Genomic DNA, 22,454 nt, shown 5'->3' with positions numbered 1-22,454 from the left:
TTTTTTTTGAGAGTCAAAGGTTTTTGGACAGCTAAACATTTAATTTTTTTTGCCATATCAATTTTATAAGGAAGTTTTTATCACATGCTTTCTATATATTTCTGCTTCTTTCAACAATGTACAAACACCGAAGTTTATCCATTTTTGTATTTAACATTATCTAAGATAAATTAGGCCTCAATCTCTTAGGATATTTCAGTATTTTTGTGTTTGTTTTTGTCTCTTTCATATGGAATTTCACTATGTATTTATTTACCCCTGAGCTCACTATTGTGGCCCAGGCTTGATTTACAATCTTTCTGCCTCAGCCTTCCAAGTGCTGGGATTATAGGCTTGTACTACCATAGCAGGCTAGGATGTTTTAAGTTATATATTTACTTCTTACTTTTCATTTTTGCTACTTCAAATCCCTTTTCTTCTCATCTTTTTTTTTTTTTTAGTGTTTTTATTATTTATTTATTTTTATTTATTTATTTATTTTGTGATCGGGGATCAGACTCAGGACCTTGCACTTAAGAGGCAGGCAGTGGAACTACTGAGCTAAATCCCTGGCCCCTCTTCTTGTCTTTTAAATGAGTTGCCAGGTAAAATGAATTATTCCTTTTATCTAATTTTTAATATTGTTCCTAAGGCTATTTATGATAAACAGTATTAGAATAGATGAATAAATACTGTCTGCTGAATAATCCTGTCACTATTTAATGTTTTTTTAAATTTCCATATTGGAGATTGTTTTATATCATTAACTCAAAGTTACTTACCTTTTTTATTCTAATGTTAATTTATATTTCAACATTTTCATAATTTTTTGAACCTTACTGGTTTTTAACTATGGATTTATTGGGCCAGAGATTTAGCTCAGTGGCACTGCATCTGCCTTTTTCCTTAATCAACAAGTTCCACAAAGTGAGAATTAGTTTTTAATTTTGACTTATATAATATTTAATAAATGACTATGACTAACACATGATGACCTTATAGTCTTGACACATCTCATTTCTTTTTATAGATTAAATTTGAATTTCTTAAGTAATAATTAATGTACTATGCCTTTTGGAACATACTCTCCACATAGATTCATCTAAGATATGTGAAGCTATTATCAATTCTACTAGAAGACAAGAGAAGGAAAAGAACACAGAAGTTATTTGATACTAAATTTAGTTATATTGGGAAAACATAGGGGTGTCCTTACCCACTAAAAGTGTCAGAAACCAAATAAGTTTTACCTTGCTATAATGCTGCCTTAGAGTTCTGAGTGACATTACATTTGCAGAGAAATTACCTACAACTATGTCTAATACAGAAGTAGTTTATATAAATTCTACCTTAGAGAAAGAGAAGAAAACTTTGCTATGAGATGATTGCTTTTTAGACAAAGAATCATCTTTCCAAATATTCTCTAAACAGCCAGGATTTAGCTCAGCGGATCTGCTTGCCTGCCTCTCAAGCACAAGGTCCCAAGTTTGATCCTGGTACCACCCCCCAAAAAAAAGAAAAAAGAAAAAAAAATCTCTTGCAAATATTCTCTAAACATATAAACTTTTTTTTTTTTTTTGTTACCAGGGATGGAACTCAGGACCTTGAGCTTGTGAAGCAGGCATCGAACCATTAAGCTAATTTCCTAGCCCTAAAACTTATTTTTTTAACTATTAAGTACTTTTGAAACATTGATTTTCTTACTCCTTACTAATCTTGTTTTTTTCTTCTGTATTGCCTAAGCCTACTTAAATAAAAAGTATTATTTTTGGTAACATTGTATGTATTTTTCTTAAAATAACAAAATTGATTTTACAGCCTTTTATTTACACCCCCCCCCCGCCATTTCTGCAGCTAATGCTGCAGCCTAATCACTGGCTTTGGTGGCATTCCTTTATATTTTAGCCTTTGAAAACTATCCATTGAACTTACCAGGGCTTTGTTTTTTGTCTGTGTGACATTTTGGCTACTGGTATAGGATGTCATTAATTTTTACTTTTATTTCTAAAAAGATACTTTTCATTTTTTAAGCCAAGGCTTCTTTTTACTTCCTTGGTAATATATATAAGAACCATTTTAAAAGGACCTCATTTCTGAGTTTGAGTAGCCAATCTCTGACATTACTTAATTAGTCAAAAATCACCAGTCTGAGATTTATGACTTCTTTCTAATAGCTCTGAAATGATTGTTATGTATCAGTACATGAATTAACAGATTACGTCCTTATTCAACTGAAAGCATGCTAATAACCTTGCAAAAAATTATCTCTGAACATATTGATTAGTTTGCTTTTGATTGAGTTGCATTTGATTCCTTTTGAAAACAGACTTTCCTTTTGTCTCACATGTGTGATGGCTTTATTTCCACCATAACTTTTATGTATTAAATAACTGCAGATATTTTTGGGTTTATTTATTTATTTATTTATTTGGTATCGGGGATTGAACTTGGGTCCTTGCGCTTGCCAGGCAGGCCACCGAACTGCTGAGCTAATTCCCCAGCCAAAGCAGATATATTTTTAATATCACTCTAAATTCTTTGTACTTATTTATGTATGAAAAATTTTTATTCTTACTTTTTATGGTATAGTCAAATTATAAGGTTGCCAGAATTTTTAAAGGGATATAAAGCATCATACTGCAGTTATATGCAATGTGAAGAAATTTACTCATTTGATCTTTTATAAAATCTCTAGCTGAACTGATCTATGTTTGTTAATGTCAGTAACAGGTGTGCCAAATGCAAATTACCCACTGTCTGGTCCTTGTTTCCTAGTCCTTATTTTAGTGATCTTTTGAAAGACCTCTTTGTTTACATTGTGCTCAACAAATTCACAGTGTTATTATGTACTGCAGATAATTTTGTATTTTTTATCAGTTTTGTTTTAAGGATTCATTATACATGGTTTCTTTGTGTTCATTAAATATGAAAATTTTAGTGGTGTAAATTATTCATTCTTCTAGTTATTGCACAATTATCACCTAGGATAACAGGTAACCAAAGCAATGTGTAAACTAGATTCTCTTTCAGAGTCTTTATTAAACTTCTGAAATTAGGCTTTCCTATGACATTTCTACTTTTATCTGAATAGGTTGTAAAGTTAGGAATCTATGTCTGGTTTTCATAAACTCATTCTACATACTATATAACAACACATCTCTACATGGTCAGTCGTGAAACAGATCCCTTAGAAATGATTAAGAAATTTAAGAATAAGGCCCGGCATGGTGACACATATGCTTATATTCTCAGTTACTTGAGAGGCTAGAGAATCACAAGTTCAAGCCATCCCAGGTAACTTAGCAAGACCTGCACTCAAAATTTCAGATAAAAAATTTTTTAAAAAGGGTTGAGATATATGTCAGTGATAGAGCACTTGCCTAGCATGCCCAAGCGCTAGGTTCAGTCTCCACTATAGCAGTTAATCAGTCAGTTAGTTTGTAGAATCTTGGAAGTGTCCTTTGTGACTTCACCTCCATTCCTATGATAAAATAGTCAAAAATTAGGCAAAACACTACAATATCTTTTCTGAGATGGAATCCTTAGTTATTCTCTAAAGGCAGCTTGAGAGCCATTCATGTTAGGGTCCCTTTAGGGGCCCTTATTTTAATAGTCCATGTCTGTTAGAAGTAGGAGAGTTATAGCAAGAATTCACATGATACAGAAGTATAACAGATTTTAAAAACCTTAGAGCATAATCACAAGATTGAATTATTCCTTTTATTTTCTATTTAGTTGTTTTTTTTTCCTTACCTTCTCTTTCTTTTCCCTCAGTATCTATAATTGTATCCTTTATGTTTTGTTGACCCTCAATTTCAAGAAGTTAATAAAACATTGGTTACATAATACCTTTGGAGAAAATGATTAGAATCGTAATACTTTTGATTTCCTACAAAACATATGAAAAATCTACTTCTGAAGTATTGAGTATTACCAACCTATGTTATGCTGCCATGATCTTTCATTTATTCATATTTTACCTTAAGAATGTGTAGTACTATTTGAATGAATAATATGTATGCATATGAACAATTCACATTTTACCTATCTTTTTTCCCACACCGTGATTAGGTTTCAAATTTAACAAAGATTTTGAATAAAAATAAATTATTTACATCAGAAATAGAGCTTAAAATCCTTACAAAATAGTAAGAGTCTATGTCCCATATTTTTTCTATTTGAAATTTACAGTCATGGAGTTGGTTTTTTATTGAGTGAAACTATTTTTCCTCAGAGAGCAAATCATTTTTTATGTATCTTCCCATTTATTTCCTTGAAATGAGTTATTTAGTACATAGTCACCACAATAGTACAAATTCAAAATTGTTACAGATTTAAAAATCAACTATTCAGAGTTTATAGTAGCTAAAACTTGGAAACAGCCCATTTGCCCATCAGTTGGAAACATGATAAAGAAGATGTGGTTTTTCTATAAAATGGAATACTACTCAGCCATAAAGAATGAGAAATTAGATTCATTTGTAGGAAAATTAATACATATTGAGGATATACTCCTAAGTGAAATATAAATAAGTCACACTTGTGTAAATACCGAATAGTTTCTCTGGTGTGAATAAACTGTAATAGTACATAAGAGCCTAATGAGATAATTGACAATGTGAAATAGGAAGAAAAGGGCTAAAGGTGTAGGGAAAGTGGGAAGGGTAGGGGAAAGGTAATAAGGAAAATGAAACAAATAGGAGAAAATGCAAAAATAGAAATAAAGTGTTTGTAAATGGGGAGGGGAGGAGGAGGTGAAGGGAGGGCAGGGACAAGGGGAAAAAATGAGAACCAAGACCTGTCATGTAGAGGTACAAGATCCCAATGATGAATGTAACTGTACTATAGACCTAAAATGTACCAATAAACTCAATGAGGAAAAAGAAATCAACTATTGAAAATTCAGTTGAAAAATGATTTGCTCTGAATTGTAACTTAAAAATCAGTAGAAATATTCAGGATAAAAGAAGAAGTAATTAGGATAAAAATAAATAAAAATTATGCAGCCCTAGACTTTTTCATTTTTTACCTCTTCATTTTTCTTTACTTGTAGGTTTGGCCAATTTTTTCTTCTTTTATTATATACTGACATTTTAATTTATGTTTCTCTCTCTTTTTTTCCTTCTCCTTTTACACTTTCACCAACTCCAACATCAGAGAACATCAGTAAACCATAACTAGGTTCCATAAGTGAGGTATTAGCTGCTCTCCAGATTTTGTCATTAAAGCGCAAGTTTAGATCTAAAAATTTGCTATTCCTATAAGAAGCTCTTCCATATTTTTCCCAGTACTGGAAATTGAACTCATGATCTCACGCTTTCAAGGCAGGCAAAGTGTCACTGAGCTAAATCCCTGGCCCTCTTTCATTTTTCTTGGGTCGGGGGGCGGTACCAGAGATCGAACTCAGGCCCTTGCTCTGAAGAGGGTCTCATTATGTAGTTGAGATGTCCTGGAACTCACTAAGTAGCCCAGGCTGGTCTCGAACTCACAGCAGTCCTCCTGCCTCAGCCTGTCGAGTGCTGCGATGACAGACATACACCACCACTCCTAGCTCCCCGGCATTTTTTTATTTTTTTTTTTGGTACCAGGGATTGAACCCGAGTCCTTGCGCTTGCAAGGCAGCCCACCGAACCTCTGAGCCTGGCCCCCGGTCTTATTTTTAAAATAAGCTTTCGCTATATATTCTTTAGAGCTCCCTACCTCCAAATAATATTTATGCAGAAAGGCGTATGTATACAGAATTGTATATAGATTCAATTTTCATATATATTTAATCTGTTTCTGTACTGTCTCCTGTTTGAGTCCTGTTTTGATTGTTCTTTTCTAAGTACCAAACATTTTTCATCATAATTTGTCATTAGCCACTTACTTAAATTCTTTAGTTAACACTTAGATATTTCTATCAATCATTTTATTCTTTTGATTCTTTTAGGTATCTAGATATTTGTTCACATTATTTGCAATGAATATATTTTTTATTTGTTCTCTTGTAATATTTATATTCATTTTTTTTCCTGCTTCTAATAGAAATAGAATTGCTTTTTCTCTATTAAATTTTTAGTTACTTATTCAACATCTGAAATAATCATATGATATTTTCTCTTTGGTCTATAATACTATAAATTACAGTAACAGATTTTCCTTGTTGAACCATCTGTTCCTAGACTTGAGTTTCTCTTGAGTCTGGTATGTTCTTTTAGTGTTCTACAGATTCTATGTTCTAATTGTTTACTTAAAATGCTTGTACAGGGCCGGGGATTTAGCTCAGTGGTTCTGCTGCCTGCCTCGCAAGGGCAAGGACCTGAGTTCGATTCCAGTACCAAAAACAAAACAAAAAGAAAATGCTTGTACCAATATTCACATACACGATTGATCTTTGTCTTTCTTGTACCTTTTAACATCAGTGTTATGTTGAATTTTAAAATTTAAAAAAATAACTTGGAAGTATTTGTTCTTTTGGCACTACTGCAATAGTTTAGTCAGTAGCTCATTTCCTGTCCACTCCTTTTGCAGTATAACAGCTTTCTTTTCCTTGCTCTAACTGAAACCAATAGTAGGTTAAGAACTGTAGCTTTCTTTCTCCGGCTATTTCTTTGAAAGTTACTGCATAGTTACAGAGGAGTTGCAAGAACATGAAAAATTTTTAAAAATCCTTATACCCTTTATTCAGATTCATGAATTGATAATTTTATCCCATTTGTAAAATGTTGACTTTTATTAAAACTTATAGAGACTAGGGGAAAATAAAAGTACCATATTAAAAGCCTAACATTCAACTGTTTTCAGAAATGGCTAATGTTAAGGGTACTTTATTCATAGGCAGCCTATTTTTTTTCAGAGCCTTCTCCCTGCTTTATTTTTTGGTATCCTCTGTTAAGCTTCTGTAAGCCATGCTTGGGACTACATGCCTACTTTCATTCTGCTTACAACCCTAACTCAATGTTTTGTTTTTAGAAAGAGTTGTTTTCCTCCCATATCTGCTACTATCTACAGTTTATCTTCTGTAAAGCTTCCCTTAACATCAATGTCTTCCCTTCAAGTGAAAACCTTTTTCTGCCCTCAGAAATGAGCCAACTGTTGTATCCAAATGGGTGTGCAGTGCACTATAATACCACCGCCAACCAGGAATCGAAAACTTGTATCAGTAAAGAATTATAATTACAAAAGAAAAAAAAGAATTATAATTACAATGTTTAGAAAGGAAAACAAAAATGCAGTATTTGCAAGAAAAGAGAGAACAGAAAGCTAGAGAGGGGGGGGGGAGAAAGTAGCCGGGCCTTTATCTTTAGCCCTTTTTATTAGTGTGGCAGAAAGGACACCCCACCCCTACCCCAGTTTATTAGAGCCTGATTGGCTGTTTTAGGCCCCAGGTCCCTCTACTATTGCCTATGTGAAAATTTCTAGGGGAGCTTTATTTGGTTTTCTTTGTCCTGTTAGGCCCTATCTCTGAAATGTATGGGTTAAAAAGACTTTACATAAGGGAAATGAGGGTGGGGTGGGGGAAGACCTTGTGCGAGTATATATTTTATATACTGAGGTTTTTTTCTGTTATGTACCCTCCCCTTTGAGCTCTTTTGTACTTTAGTGCATGGTGGGGAAGGGCAATTAACTAGCTGGGGCATCTGGCAGAGCTTTGTTGATTATTGTCCTTTTTTTGATACCAGGGATTGAATTTACGACCCTGGCCTTGCACTTGTGAGACAGGCTCAATGAGGCAGGCCCAAGCCACTGAAATCCTAGGCCCTGGCTTGTCCTCTTGATTGCTCCCTCTCACAGGTGCTTAACTCTAGTCAGGATTTGACAAAAAGCATAAGGCCTTTATTTTATTATTCTCTACCTGTCTGCCCCCTTTCCTACACAACTGTCAGCAAAGTATGATAACAAATACCCTAAGTGTGACTGTTTGAGTAGAGATCAGGCCTATGCTCTGTTCCCTGCCCCTAATTTCCTATGAGATAGGAACACATGAATAAAACATGCACACACACCGTTCTAAGAACAAACCATTGTTTCTACATATACCATCTAAAGCTCCCTGTAAGAATTGGGTATGTTGGTGTATGCCTATACAGGAAACACACACACACATGCACACCCACACACACTGTTCTAAAAACAAATAATCAATTATTTCTACATATACTAAATCTATACGAATTTGGGAAGCTGGGTGTGATGACACACACACATTTGTAATCCCAGCACTCGGGAGGCTGAAGTAGGAGTATCACTGTGAATTCGAGGCTGGCCTGGCTACGTAGTGAGTTCAAGACCAGCCTAAAGTATGTAGTGAGACCCTGTCTCAGAAAACAACCACCAAAAAAAAAAAAAAAAAAAAGAATTGGGTGGGTTGTTACATGTCTGTACTTCTATCATTCTGGGAGGCTGAGGCAGTAGGATGGCAACTTCAGGCCCAGCCTGGGCAATTTAGTGACTTAGCGAGACCCTGTCTCAAAATGAAATATTAAAAAAAACAGGATGTAGCTCAAGTCAAAGGCCTTGTTACTGGTTTAAGTGGGAAAGGATGACAAGGGGTGGAGAGGGGGCCAACCTTCCTATAGAAAAGAAAAGAAGCGTTGGGGATTTAGCTCAGTGGTTCTACCACCTTCCTTGCAAGCACAAGGACCTGAGTTTGATACCCAGTACCAAACAAAGAGAAAAAAAAAGTATAATAGAGAAGAAAACAAAAACAAAAAAAATACGTTTGCCAAAATATGTACCTCACCCTTAACAATGATAAATAATAGAACACAGGATTTCAGTTTGACATAGCCCTTTGTGGATTTCTTAATTTAGATCTTTAAGATTTAAAATCTAAAGGAGTCTTCCAAAGGAACCACTTCTACAATAAATTGACCACCTATTTTAAAGACACCTCCTATCTCTCACCTTAAAAACATATGAGCTGCTTTTAACTTTAAAGCTGGAAAATTTTCCAGTTTCAAAAAATTGTTAATCACCAGGCATATTCTATAATTGATGTATATAGAATTGATAAATAAAATAAATCAAGGGGCCAGGGATCTAGCTCAGTGGTACCACCACCTGCCTTGCAAGCACAAGGTCCTGAGTTTGATTCCCAATACCAGAAAAAAAAAGCAATCACAATATGAAAAATTGAAACAAAAATTCTTTGTATCAGGAAGGTTGTTATTTAATCATTCTTAGTAATTTTTATTGAATAAAATATGTAGAAAATGTAAAATTATTCTTCTGAGTAAAATGTTGATTTACTGTTTTAAAACATTGATAAAATATACTTTTGGAATTAATGTATTTAATTTTTACAGAGACACTTGTGTGGTTATTATGTCAAACAATTTAGCCTTAATTGTGGTGGAACACTGGAGGGTTTCACCTTAACAAATTTCATTTTAGTGAAAGCCAAGGGCTTTGAGCCACCTATTGAATGTAGTTATTTCTGTATACTGAAATTACTTGAAGTGTGTTATTGCTTTTTTAATTGAATATTGTTCTATTTTTAATTGTTCACAAAATACTGAAACCCAAGAACATTTTTTAAAAGTTTACATGTGAGGATAAAATAGTCTCAGACTATTTACCTTCCTGTTTATAAATTTCATGTGTTAATTCAGTCATTTTAGGTATAATTTCTTGTCTTACTATGAACATGATCTGATACTAATATACTTTTATTTTCTGGTCTGAAACCTTATCTCTTTTTAGTTTGCCTTTCCAAACTTTGTCTTCTATTTTATGATGGCCAAAAAAAGTGAACAACCAACAAGCTATACTTTAAGAATTTAGTGACTAAATTTTTTTGTGTTGATTAATATTTTTTCAGTTTCCAGGAAGTGATGTAGGGATGATATAGAAGGTTAAATAGGACCCCCAATTAAAGAAGGGAAATACAATTCCAACCAGTTACTGTTTGATATGCCACATTCATGTTCTCTAAACTCGAAGAATAAATTCTAGGAACAGTGGAGGTTAAGAGTAGGAATGTTTATTGAGAGGATATCTCCTGAAGTCAAGAGGAGTCCTGACTGGGTAGCTGGGGACCCCACTTTTCAGGGGAAGTTTTTGTAGAGCAAAAACCACGTGAATACAATGTGGTTAAAGCTATGAACAATCAATAAAGTTACAAGTATATCACTTAGTGATCCATTGGGGGAACAAGTCATGTAACAAATGTACATGGAAACAACAAAGGCTTTTTCTGGGAAATGATGGGTCCAGAGGCCTTGGACACCCACCAAGATGACTGATGTCTATCTAGACTTCATTAGGCCTGGTGTAACCACTTATCTTGTCTTTTGGGGAAGTGTGCAGGCCTGGTCATTTCACCTTTATCTTGAGACCTGGTCTCCAACAAATGTGTCTCAGGCCACAGTTGTAATGTGTTTTACCTTTGTTCTGACTCCCTCAAGGGCCTAGCCCTGTCTGACTGCCTATAACTTAGCTGTCCATAATAAAAACACCAAGTTGTGTTTTAACTACATAATCTTTTAATTAAAGAGATGCTAAATAAAAACTTTGGGGGTGTTAGCAAGGAAGATACAGTGGACCCTTGACTTATGAAATCAATTTGTTTGCCAGGGCTGATTGTAACTCAAGTTGGTTGTAAGTCAAGATTATTTTTCCCATAACTAATAATGGAAGTATCCATAATGTATTCCAAACCTCCCAAAGCTCCCCACAACTAACCTTTTCATAATAAAAAGGGTTGTTTTATGTGCATAATTTTCCTAGTGTACCAGAAAGTTATGAAATGTGCCTAGTTTACCAGAAACAATTTCATACAATACCAAGTTGACATCTTTGGCCTGCAGAAAGGGAGCATGAAACAGAAGGTGGTAGGAACATCAGGAATCTGGCTTTCTGGTGTTTTTTTTCTCTTCTTGGGTGAGTCTGTAGCCCACCAGGATCTGCTTCTGGATCACCAGCCAGCCTTTTCAAAACTGAAATCTGGTCTAAGCTTGTTTGTTTCTGTCTTTAACACTGTTCTGTAATATGACATGACATGACATTGTCCTTAACCAAGTGAATGCAAACCATTGGCTTCTTCTGGGTGGATCTCCTTTACAAATGTTTGTAGCTCTGTCCATTTTTCTTTTCAGGATTTCCTTTATTTCAGGAGAAGAACATTGCCGCACTGATTGTTGATACTCCTGCTCCTCTTCGGAAAGCTCCTCAAGTGCCTTTCTCTGTTGCTCAGCCAGAAGTTTCTGAAGTTCCTCTGTAGGCAGTTCCTCTGAGTCTTCTTCCACCACTGTCTACCTGTTATCCTGTGGACTATGAATCACAGAGTCAGTTGAAGACTCAAGCCCCTCTACACAGCCTTCAAAGTCTCTCTTGTAAAATTTTAGGCCATACTCTTTCTGGGCAGATTTCAGTGTCCTTAGAGAGACACAGGCCTAGGATTTCTCAGTTAACCCCACACAGGAAAGGATATTGTAATGTTCCTTCCAGAACTCTTTAAGAGTTAAATATTTATCTGGAAACACTTCAGGAACAGTTCCTGGGTATATAGCTTCTTAAAGTTAGCTATAACCTGCTGGTCTGTAGGCTAGAGTAGAGGAGTTCTTTAGGTGGGAAAAACTAGACTGAGAGCCATGAGAATTCTTCAACCATTCATGTTCCAAATGTCATGGGTGGGTAGGAGCATTGTCCATGATGAAGAAGGCCTTGAGTGGTAAATATTTGTTCTCTAGATATTTCTTAATAGGACAGAAAGCCTCCTTGATCCCCTCAAGGAAAAGTACTCTTGTTACCCAGGCTTTTGCATTAGATTTTCACATGACCCGTAGCCTATTTTTTATGACTTTTTGATTTTTCAACACTCTAGGGGTCTCAGAGTGATAAACTAAGGGAGGTTTTATCTTGAATTCACCACTTGAATTGGCACATGGCAATAAGGTTAGCCTATCCTTCATAGGCTTGTGGCCTGGCATTTTTTTTCTCTTTCTTAGTAATGTATGTTTTCCTGGGCATATTTTCCAGAGAAGGCCAGTTTCATGACAGTTGAAAACTTGATGAAAGTAAAAGCCATTTATTTCTGTGTCATCATTTTGAAGTAGTGCATGTAATTTTCAGCACCCCATTTTTCAGCACTGGTTGCTTCACCATACTTAGTTATGTTATGAACCCCAGTTCTCACTTTAAAATTGTGAAAACCACCCCTTACTGGCATGAAACGTTTCACCATTATCACTCATTTATGGATTATCATTTACAAAATCTCATTCATAGCCCTAGCTTTTTCACAAATTGTAGACTCACATAGGCTGTAACCTGCCATCTGACTTTTATTTATTCATACTGATAATAGCCTTTTTACCTCATCCAACACAATTGATCATGACTTACTAATTTGAGTAACACCTTTAGCAACATTAACTTCCTTATACTAATCTTTTCTCTGTAAGACTGTTGAGATGATGGATTTCAACATGCTGTACATATTAGCAAGACTGGTTACGCCAGTGCCACTCTCATATTTCTGCACAGTGTCCTTCTTTTCAATTGTGATTGATTTCTTTACATTTCTGTCCTTTAGTGTCTTTTCTACCTTTTTGGGGGGCCATTTTGATGGCAGTAATCATAGTGATTATATAAAACACTGACTGAAATCATGTCCACAGACATGCTCATCTGGGCTCAGACTAAAGCTTACATATGCTTTTCTGACATAAGGAGTGTTTGTTTACAACTGCACAAACAGCTGGCATTTGGGTTGTATCTCAAGACTTTGGTTATGAGACAAACCGAAAATTTAATTCCCAAGTTGTTCATATATGGGGTAGTTGTAACTCATAGGTCCATTGTAGCTTGATAAAAACTGAGGAGAGGGCTAGGGGTTTATCTTAGTGGTTCCGCTGCCTGCCTCACAAGCGGAAGGACCCAAGTTTGATTCCTGGCACAAAAACAAAAACACTGAGAAGAATGCTGTATTTTTAGGTGACTTCTCTAATGATGAAAGGTATTATCCTAAGATAGATTGTTGAATGGGCAAATTAAGAAATTCATTTGTTTTAGGGATGCTAAGTTGGTCAAATTCTGAGATGTTTTTCTTCTAGCCATGCAATCTCAAGGAAATCCTTTCATAAAATTTACAGTGTCATTTTATTAACATATATGAATGTGGCTTTTCCTATGTCATGGTCACCTTGAAGAGTGTGTATTGCAGGGGGGTTCTTCCACCCACAGTGTGGCTTCAAAAATCAAGACTGATGATGCCATCCAGAAACTCAGAGAATGTGGAAAAATTATTCATATAATAGGGCCTTCTGGGGGAGAGTAGAGCAGGCTTTCAAAATATACCAATAGGTAGGGGACTGGTTTGATTTGTAACTAGGTGCAGGGTGCAGGGTGCAGTGTGGAGCTAGAGTAAAGGTTCTCACCCTTTGAGCCTTGGTTTTCAGGGTTTGAATTTCCAGCAATGCCAAAGGAAGTTGTACTCACACTTTCTTATCTACTTGCCCAGACTGGGGGAGAAGAAGGAAGAGGCTTGAAAGCTGTTTGTATTCAGACTTTTGTTTGCTAAATTCATCATCACTCAATGTTCAAGTCTTTCTTTTTATAGCTGTAAGCAAGGTGGTTGAAAGAGGCTACGTGCATCTTTTCCTGTTAGAAACTGCTCTGTCTAGCTCCCCAAGATTGTATCTTTTAGATATGGAAATAAAAATCTCAGAGAGGAGGAACCCATGATGGATCAGATATTAGTATATCGAGAGGGACTTTGAAATAATTATGATTATTTTATTCAAGAAAAGGAAGAAATGGGCTGGGGATTTAGCTCAGTGGTTCTACTGCCTGCCTCACAAGTGCAAGGACCCGAGTTCGATCCCTGGTACCAAAAAAAAAAAAAAGAAAAGGAAGAAGTGGACAAAAGTTGGAAAGTGTTAATAGAGAATTTAATCTATTTAAAAAAGAGTTTAAGGGCCAGGGATATAGGTCATTGGCACCATGCCTGCCTGAAATGTAAGGTCATGAGTTCAATTCCTAGTACTGGGGAAAAAAGAAGAGCTTAAATATTTAAAAACTGATTCTAATGAACATTATAGAACTAAAAAGTAACATCTAGAATTAAGAATTCATTCAAAGGGTTTAATAGCAGATTGGGTACAAGATATTAGAATTAGGGAACTAGAAGTGAAAAATATATGAATTTCTAATTAGATTGGGCTAAAACATCAGGATTATTCTTATTCTTTCTTATATTGATGCCAGTTTCTGCTTTCTTCCCATATCCTAAGTACAAAGCTTCACTGTTTTGGTTGTCTTTTAATTTTTAAAAAAAGTATTTATTGACAAATAAAAATTATATTTATGGTATATAATATGTTGCTTCTTAAATATCTACATGTTGTTCATTGGCTAGGTTGAGCTAAATACCATATATATTATCTCACATGTTGATCTTTTTTGTGTGAAGAGAATGCCTAAAATATACTGTCTTACAAGTTGCAGAATACAGTACATTATTGTTAACTGTAGTCACCATGTTACACAGTAAGTCAAAATTTGGCTTTATTCCTCCTATCTTTGAGTCAGGCAGTGCTAGGGATCAAACCTAAGGCCTCTTGCATGCTAGGCAGTCTCCCCACCACTAAGCTGCACTCCCAGCCTTCTGTTCCTTCTAACTAACTGAAATTTTGTTGTCTTTTTTCCTCCCTATTCGTTTTGTATTTTTTTATTGAGACATTGTATTGCTATGTAGTTCAGGCTGGCCTTTCCCTGTTTCCTGTTTTCACATACTGTATGCCTACTGAAGATTTATTTCCCTGATCTCAGCAGACAGTAATAGGAAATTTTGATAGGTGACCCAGAATATCATTAGTGACATGCAATAAACAAAATTCTACTTAGGTGATTAGTACCAAGTAAATTTCACTACAAGTGATAATCAAATTAGGGTCCCAGAGAGATGATTCTGTTTCCCAGAAAATTAGGAAAGCAATGACGGAGCTCTGTTTTCAGAGAAGTTTAAGTTAAGAAAATGGATTATGAAATTGTGGCAGGAAACAAACCTGGGATCCATGATTACAGAATAGAGTTAGCTATATGGTCCATAGACAAAAACTTAAGGCCATATATAGCTCCATTCCTGGGACTGTACTTATGGTCTAACTTGTTGAGGGATGAGAAAGAATGATATTAATGAACTCAAACCAGGCCAAAAACAAACAAACAAACAAAAAACTGTAATTGTTAAATTACACTGTAATTGTTAAATTACACTGTAATTGTTAAAACTGTAAATTGTTAAATTTCTGCTTTGATGAAACTAAGCTGGTCCTAAACTATAGTGATGTTTTTGGTATGAGAATTGAAAGACTGAAGTCAGGGAACTAACAGTCAATATGCTATATATTGGTATGTAAGTGCTCTTTAATTCAGTTACAAAAGTAGCTTATATAGTGGCACGGTGCCTGCCTGGCAAGTGTGAGACTCTGAGTTTGATTCCTGGTACAAAAAAACAAAAAAAGTAAAATAAAAAGCTAGCTTATATAAAAATTTGTTATTTTCTCTTTGGTCTGTGTCTACTGTCATAGGGTAAATCCTAAATTTGGCTGAATAGACCTAAAATTTGAGTTATGTAATAGTCATATATATTAAATATACAATGTATAAAATGAACATGTGAAATAATTTACCTCTACAGAAAAGTAATGTAGGCTCTATTAGTGTCCATCCCTAACCCATCTGTTACCGAGTTCTAACTTAATCTCAATTTATTGCTAAAAAACTATGTAGGAAACAATTTTTATCTTACAGTGGATCTCATTTCAATATTAAAATGGTTAGACTTAACTTTTATTCTATATTTGTGTGTTTTGTAGCTCACAACTCTGGAATGGTAATTAATAATTACTGTCCTCTCAGAATAAAAGCTTTTGTGTTACCTCTCTCCCCCTTGTATCTGGGTCTTGCCTATTTCAGAGAATGTGAGGCCTGGGCTTTATTTAGTTATTCTGCATCCACTCATGTATTCACATCATTTCTGAATACTTACTATATGCCAGGTCAAAAACACATTCACTTGCTACACTCAATTTACCGTGTTTCTCTTTGCTAGTCTTTTATGTAGGGTGAAAAGCAAATCACACTAGTTTTCTCATTAATCTTTGAAGTTGGATTGGTATAAATGTTACTTTATTTGAATTCTAATTTTTGAGTTGTTCTTACCACCAGTAGTTAAAAGAAAAACATGAACAAAACAAGATTTTCATAAGAGATTTGCTGAAAATCCAAGACCATCTTTTTCTTTATTTTTTTTTTTACTCTCAGCATTTAAAACCCAATTAGAATTCATTGTTTTTGGTTTTTGTTTCTTTTTTTTCCCTTTGAATAGTCTGTGAAGCACAGCCTATGTCTTTTAGTCTTTTTATTTTCCATTGTTCACTATGGTAATTATATATATTTTAAATGTAAGGATTATTGAGGTATAATTTACCCTTTTAGGTAACTCAATCATTTGAAATATAAATTAAATGAGCTTTGACAAACATGTATGGTCATTTCTGCTGCTAAAATCAAGATATACGCTTGGGCTGGGGATTTAGCTCAGTGGCACTGCACCTACCTGGCAAGTGCAATGTCCTGAGTTCGATTCCTGGTACCAAACAAAGATATACCCCAGAAAGTTCCCTTATGGTGCTCCTATCACCTCCATTCCCTGGCAACAATTAATATGTTGTCTATCCCTGCTGTTTTAGCTTTTCCAGAATGATGTATAAATAGAATTATAGTAAATGGAACAATATTTGCTCCTATGTGGAAGGAAAGTACTGGGAATTGAACCTTTGGCTTCCTGCATGCTAAGCATGTGCTCTACCACTGAGCTATACTCCCTTTACAGTTTGCTTCTTTTTCATTAAGTAATATTTCATTGTATGAGTATACCAGAGTTTGATTATCCATGCAACAGTTGTTACACTTGAAGTTACCTTTATTTTCTGGCTATTACTGACAAAACCACTTTAAACATCCATTTGGGGCACTACCCTTTAAACAAGAGAAGCTTAAAGATGGTTAAGTATGATAGTATTAAAATTGTTTAGTGGCATGGCAACGTAGACAGTATAGACTATAGAGTCATTTTGTCTCTAATTCCAATCCCAAATGGTGTTGCTTAATGAATGTTATTTACTTTGTTTTATTTTGTTTTTTGTGTTTTGAGACAGGGTCTTGCTGTGTAGTCCAAGTTGGCCTTGAACTCACTATGTAGCCTAGGCTGGACTTGAACTCTTGGGTGTCCTCCCACCAGCCTCCTGAGTGCTGGGATTACAGGCATGTTCTACCATGCCTGGTGCCTAAAAACGTTTAAGTCCTTATAATGTTAAACTTTTAATTAACTATGTAATTCAACTAATTTCATACTGAAAAATTATTTTGGTAATATTAGTAATAGAATACTTGATATTTTCTTATTTTCTTTTTAATCCTTACTTTTTCTTTATTTTAGATGGGTCTAGGAAAGACAATCCAGGCAATTGCAATTGCTTACTTCTATAGAGAGGAATGGCCTCTTTTAATAGTGGTCCCTTCATCTCTGAGGTACCCTTGGATAGAAGAAATAGAGAAGTGGATCCCAGAGCTAGAGCCTGAAGAAATCAATGTTATTCAGAACAAAACTGATTTTTGGTAAGAACAACTTTTAATATTTAAGAAAAAAAGAAAAGACAGGGCCAGGGATTTAGCTCAGAGGCACTGTGCCTGCCTCACAAGTACAAGGTTCTGAGTTCAGTCCCTGGTACTGAAAAAAGAAAAAAGAAATCTTTCTGCATATTTAGTATATATTCATGTTTAGGATGAAATATTACCTACAGATATCATTTAAAAATAAGATAGTAATATAGAGAATTTTATTTTACAGTTTAAAATCTGAATTATTGATCTGAAGCCCAATAATGTTTTTATTTCTAAGTTCCCTTATGGTATGTTTTATTTTATTTTAGTAATTCTTTTAGACACAGTCTTGCTATATATATAGCTGATTGGCCTTGAACTGACATGTAGCCCAGGCTGACCTTGAACTTGTGGCAGTCCTCTTATATCAGCATTTTAATGCTGGGATTACAGGTGTACATCACCACGCCTGGCTTCGTGGTTTTGTTTTGTTTTTTTTAATTTTGGTTTCTAGCAGTAGAATAAGTCAACCAATTTGAAAACTGATGTGATTACATTGAATATCTAGTTAAATGATACATATTATCATATTACCAAAGGTTCAAAGCTGTTTCTCAAACTTAAAAGGCAATGCATCTACCTAAATAAAACATCTGTTAATTCTTAGAATATTTGAGTTTTAGTATTATTCTCTTGCACTACATTCATTAATACTGTTAATTTAAAGACTGTGTAGAAATAACTTTGACCTTTGTGAATTTGGAATGAGGAAACAGACAAAATACTTAGATAGAGGGCCTTTTCTCTTTCAGAGTTGGAACCCTAATTCACAAGCATATATCTTTGTAGGCCCATGAAAATCTGAACACTATTTGTATACTTAATATAAAATGTAGGGTGGTGTTATAAATAGATTTCTCTCCTCCAGTGAAAGTACTTAAAATTTTAAAAACCCAAGAATTTAAAGAATGTTGAATTTACCAAGGCTTTCACAACTGTTTTCTGTCATCTATACCCTACTTAAATATCTACATATAAGTTTTCTTAAAATTTGTCTGCTCTATCATCTTATATAGCATTTAGGTCATGAGTGCCGTAACCAGTACAGGTGAACCTGAAACCTAAGTGGGAGCAACAGGAGATAAGGAAAATATATAGACACACACATAAAGAGAAAGCTTGGGCCAGGTGGGACACAGCTCTCTGATGGGGAAACTGCATGCCGGTGCCTGGCCAGCATGTTTATTTTATACAGTTTTCAAGGAGGTGTATTTAGGGGCCATTTCAGAAAGAACAAGCTTTTTGTATTATGTTGAGAATGTAGAAAGTAGGACATTCTCAAGGCTAGCTACCCTTTGTTGTAGTTAGTTATCACGAACATGAAGCTTTCCATGATGTTTCCCTTACCACATGAGCTAAAGGTCAGGAACTGAGTACAAGAAGTGTCTTTGACAGCTTAATGTCCCCAGAGCCAGGCTTTGTACATTACTCAAGGGTTTCGCTAGAGACCATTGGCTCAGTCACTTCCTACAGCTCCCTACACATGAGAGTTTTTTGTTTGTTTTTGTTTTTGCACTACTGGAGATTCAACCCAGGGCCTTTGTATTGAGTTATATCCTCAAGATCTTTTTTGTTTCTCATTTTCAGATGGTCTTGCTAAGTTGTTAAACTGCCTAGACTGGGCTCAAACTTTTGATCCTCCTGCTTCAGCCTCCTAAAGTGCTGAAATTACAGGTGTGTACCACCACACCCAGTTTAGGTCATCAAATAGTTTCTTTTTTTATTTGTAATTAAATAGTGGCTGATACTTTTATTTGAATAATGTTTTGTATTTGTTAGATAGAACTACAACCTTAGAGTGTGTTTTTCGCAGGATGTTAACTAAGCACAGAAAAACTACTCAGTGCCTTCTAGATCTTTAAAGAAGCATTTAAAGCTTCTTTAAAGCCCTGGATAATTCTACAGAGATGATTTTCTCACTATACTAAAGCAACAGAATAGCCCAAAAGAAGAATAACTAAATTAGGTAAACTTTGAGCAATATACAGAAGACAAAGACTTAGAAGGTTATTGTAGCAGGCTCTATAGCTTCTATTTTGCTATGTCTTGACTAATGAAAGATTCTTTAAATGCAGTTGCCATTTAAAAAACAAATACATGTGCTGTGGTGAAATTGGCTACTTTGAACCTCTGGCTTTTCTTTTAAAGGTTAGAGAATGGCAGAAGACTGACTTTGTCCTGTATTTTTTCATTGGCGATAGAAAAAATGCCAAAGTGATATGTTTTCTGTTCACAGACTTGTCAGATTATCTCATTATATAAATGTTCATTGGGAGTATAGAATTATATATAACAAAATTTAAAGAATACATACCCTGCCCTCACCAATCTCATGACATAATAAGAGAGGTATGTAAATATGAAATATGTAAATGATTATTTCAAGAGAGCAACATAAAGACATACTATTACAGAGGTATAAATTATAGAGATAAAAAGAATATGGATCACTTTATTTAATAGTTCTCTATGTAGGGTGGTACCCTCCTTTTCTTTTATCCACAGTTTATCATCCCATTTGTCACCATGAGTGGGAGACTCTACTGTCATTAATGGGGAAGACCAAAAAAATTAACTGTGCTATAGTTCAGTAGACAGTTTGTTATACTAAGGTTTGTCCTGATCAAAATACCAGTAACACCCACGTTGAGAAAGTTATCCTAGTTTCACTGAAGAGTCAACTAATATTTGAATATCCAGTTTATGTATGACCTGGGTGCACAGAAGCAAATAGTGTTGTAATGTTCTTGTCCTAGAAAATGTGACTGATAGAATGTAAAAATTTTCCAAAGACAACTTGAACAACAATTGTTTAAAATTGCCAAAGTTTAAATTTTAGATCCTGGTTTATCATATATGAAGACTGTAAAATCTTAGAAAAATTGAGTTTCAGCAGTAGTACACTCTACTTCTACAACACCTCTTTTCATCTTCTGTTTTATTCCTCAAAAAGTTGTATTATTTATATGAATTAATGACTGAGACATTTTAAAGAACACATATTTTCTTTTCCAGGAGAATATCGACCAGCAAAGTGACAGTTCTGGGCTATGGTCTTTTAACCACTGGTGCAGAAACTTTGATAGATGCCCTAAATAACCAGAACTTCAAAGTCGTTATAGTGGATGAATCACACTATATGAAGTCTAGAACTGCAACTCGCAGCAAGATCTTGTTGCCAGTAATACAGAAAGCCAGACGAGCTGTTCTTCTTACAGGAACTCCAGCTTTGGGAAGACCTGAAGAGGTATTACAATCTTTATACTAGGGGGGCTTAAAAGGAAATTCAGTCAATTTTTAAAAAAATAAATTTTATTTTATCCCATTCCCCACTCCTCTTGAATTATGTCCCTCCTGCAATGAGTCATGTTTTGCAAATTTTAGTTTCAAATTAAATGCCATGGGTGGTGGCACATTGCCTATAATCCCAGTTATTTGGGAGGCTTAGGCAGGAGGATGGCAGATTAAAAAATCATCATAGATAACATAGTGAGATTCTATCTTAAAACAAAAACAGGATAAGGATATATCTCAATGGGGGAATGTTTGCCTAGTGGTTCAAGCTCCATTACTGGGGGGGGCAGAAGAGTATATTTGGAATTTTTATACATCTGACATGATTAAACAGATCCCATTTTATGACTTTTTAACCTATTTACTGTAAACCTTAGCCATGCTTGCAGGTATGTACAGAAATAGTTTTTTGCCTTTATGATAAGGTTTCCATATTTAGAACAGATTTGTAATATTCTTCACATGTATTCTTGAGGTTCTTTTGTAGTCTTAGTCTTCATTTATCATATTTATTTTACTTTATAAACGCCTTAAAATTAAGATTGAATCTACTTTTTTTCTGCTTTTATGCTGCTTTGCAGAATTTATCTCTGTTCCTCTTTCACTTCAAAATTCACATTTTGGAATGTAGAGAAAAACTACAGCTTGTGTATACTCCAGATAAGGTATCTACTTAGAATGAAAGAATAAGGAAGTTTCTTAATACTCGACATAGCTTTTGCTGCTATAAAGTTAGCATATGTTAATATGGAATGGTTGCTGGGTTGAGAAGAAGAAATGATGAAAATTTTCTGAGTCTGTAAGGTTCAGAATTCCCTAAGAAAACCCTGTCTACTAGTGAAAACTGAACCACAGGATACACATGGGCTATTCTCTTGTAGTGTTGCTTGGAGAAGTAAAAGAAATACCTGTCCCCATTTGCAAAAGATCTCTATGTTACACAGAAAGCATTCAACATATAGTATTCACTATTAACTATTAAATCAAACCTGAGTGACAGCTGTTATCATTGTATCTCTACCAGCATTACCGGACACCACTTTCAAATTCCCTCACTTGAAATCTGAGAGTCTTATAATATAGTGAGAGCAAAATGCTTAATTTTACTTTTTCATAATTTTTACTCTTTGATACCTACTAGTATTGAGAGAATAGATCCCAATTAATTTACTTATGTTCCCAAATTATATTGAGTAAAAGTGATGATATATTGATTATAACTTTAAAAAATGAGATTTTTTCAAGAGAACATATAAAAGATACATCTATTTAAATGACAATAAAACAAATTCACATGCATTTATTATCTAGCATGAGAAATAGAATGCTGATAATACGACAGTGCCATTGTGTCCCACTGTGATCACATGTTAGTATTTTCACCTTTCACCCAGGATAGCCCTATCAAAGCAAGCATAAATCTTAGTTTGTGTGAACTTAGGAATGTACCATTTATATTTGGGACTGTTTAAAAAAAAGAATATTAAAATTACAAATTCTGAATTAGGGATCTTAAATTTAGGGAG

The 22,454-nt window shown here is 34.7% G+C and overlaps 1 protein-coding gene across 8 annotated transcripts in view; it reads left to right on the top strand.

The window, feature by feature from the left end:
* The window catches only part of Zranb3 (zinc finger RANBP2-type containing 3), a 240,322-nt gene that overhangs the window by 97,376 nt on the left and 120,492 nt on the right, over positions 1-22,454 (top strand). For all 8 annotated transcript variants that reach the window (XM_010606168.2, XM_010606169.3, XM_010606167.2 and 5 more), the window contains 2 exons: positions 17,411-17,589; positions 20,650-20,881. In XM_010606168.2, the coding sequence (XP_010604470.1) occupies positions 17,411-17,589; positions 20,650-20,881 (411 nt within the window). The remainder of the gene's footprint in view (positions 1-17,410; positions 17,590-20,649; positions 20,882-22,454) is intronic.

This window comes from Fukomys damarensis, unplaced genomic scaffold (assembly GCF_012274545.1).
Source record: "Fukomys damarensis isolate Sample0158 unplaced genomic scaffold, DMR_v1.0_HiC HiC_scaffold_29, whole genome shotgun sequence".
NCBI lineage: Eukaryota > Metazoa > Chordata > Mammalia > Rodentia > Bathyergidae > Fukomys > Fukomys damarensis.
The sequence above is the reverse complement of the archived record's forward strand: the minus strand, read 5'-3'. Positions and strand labels throughout refer to the sequence as shown.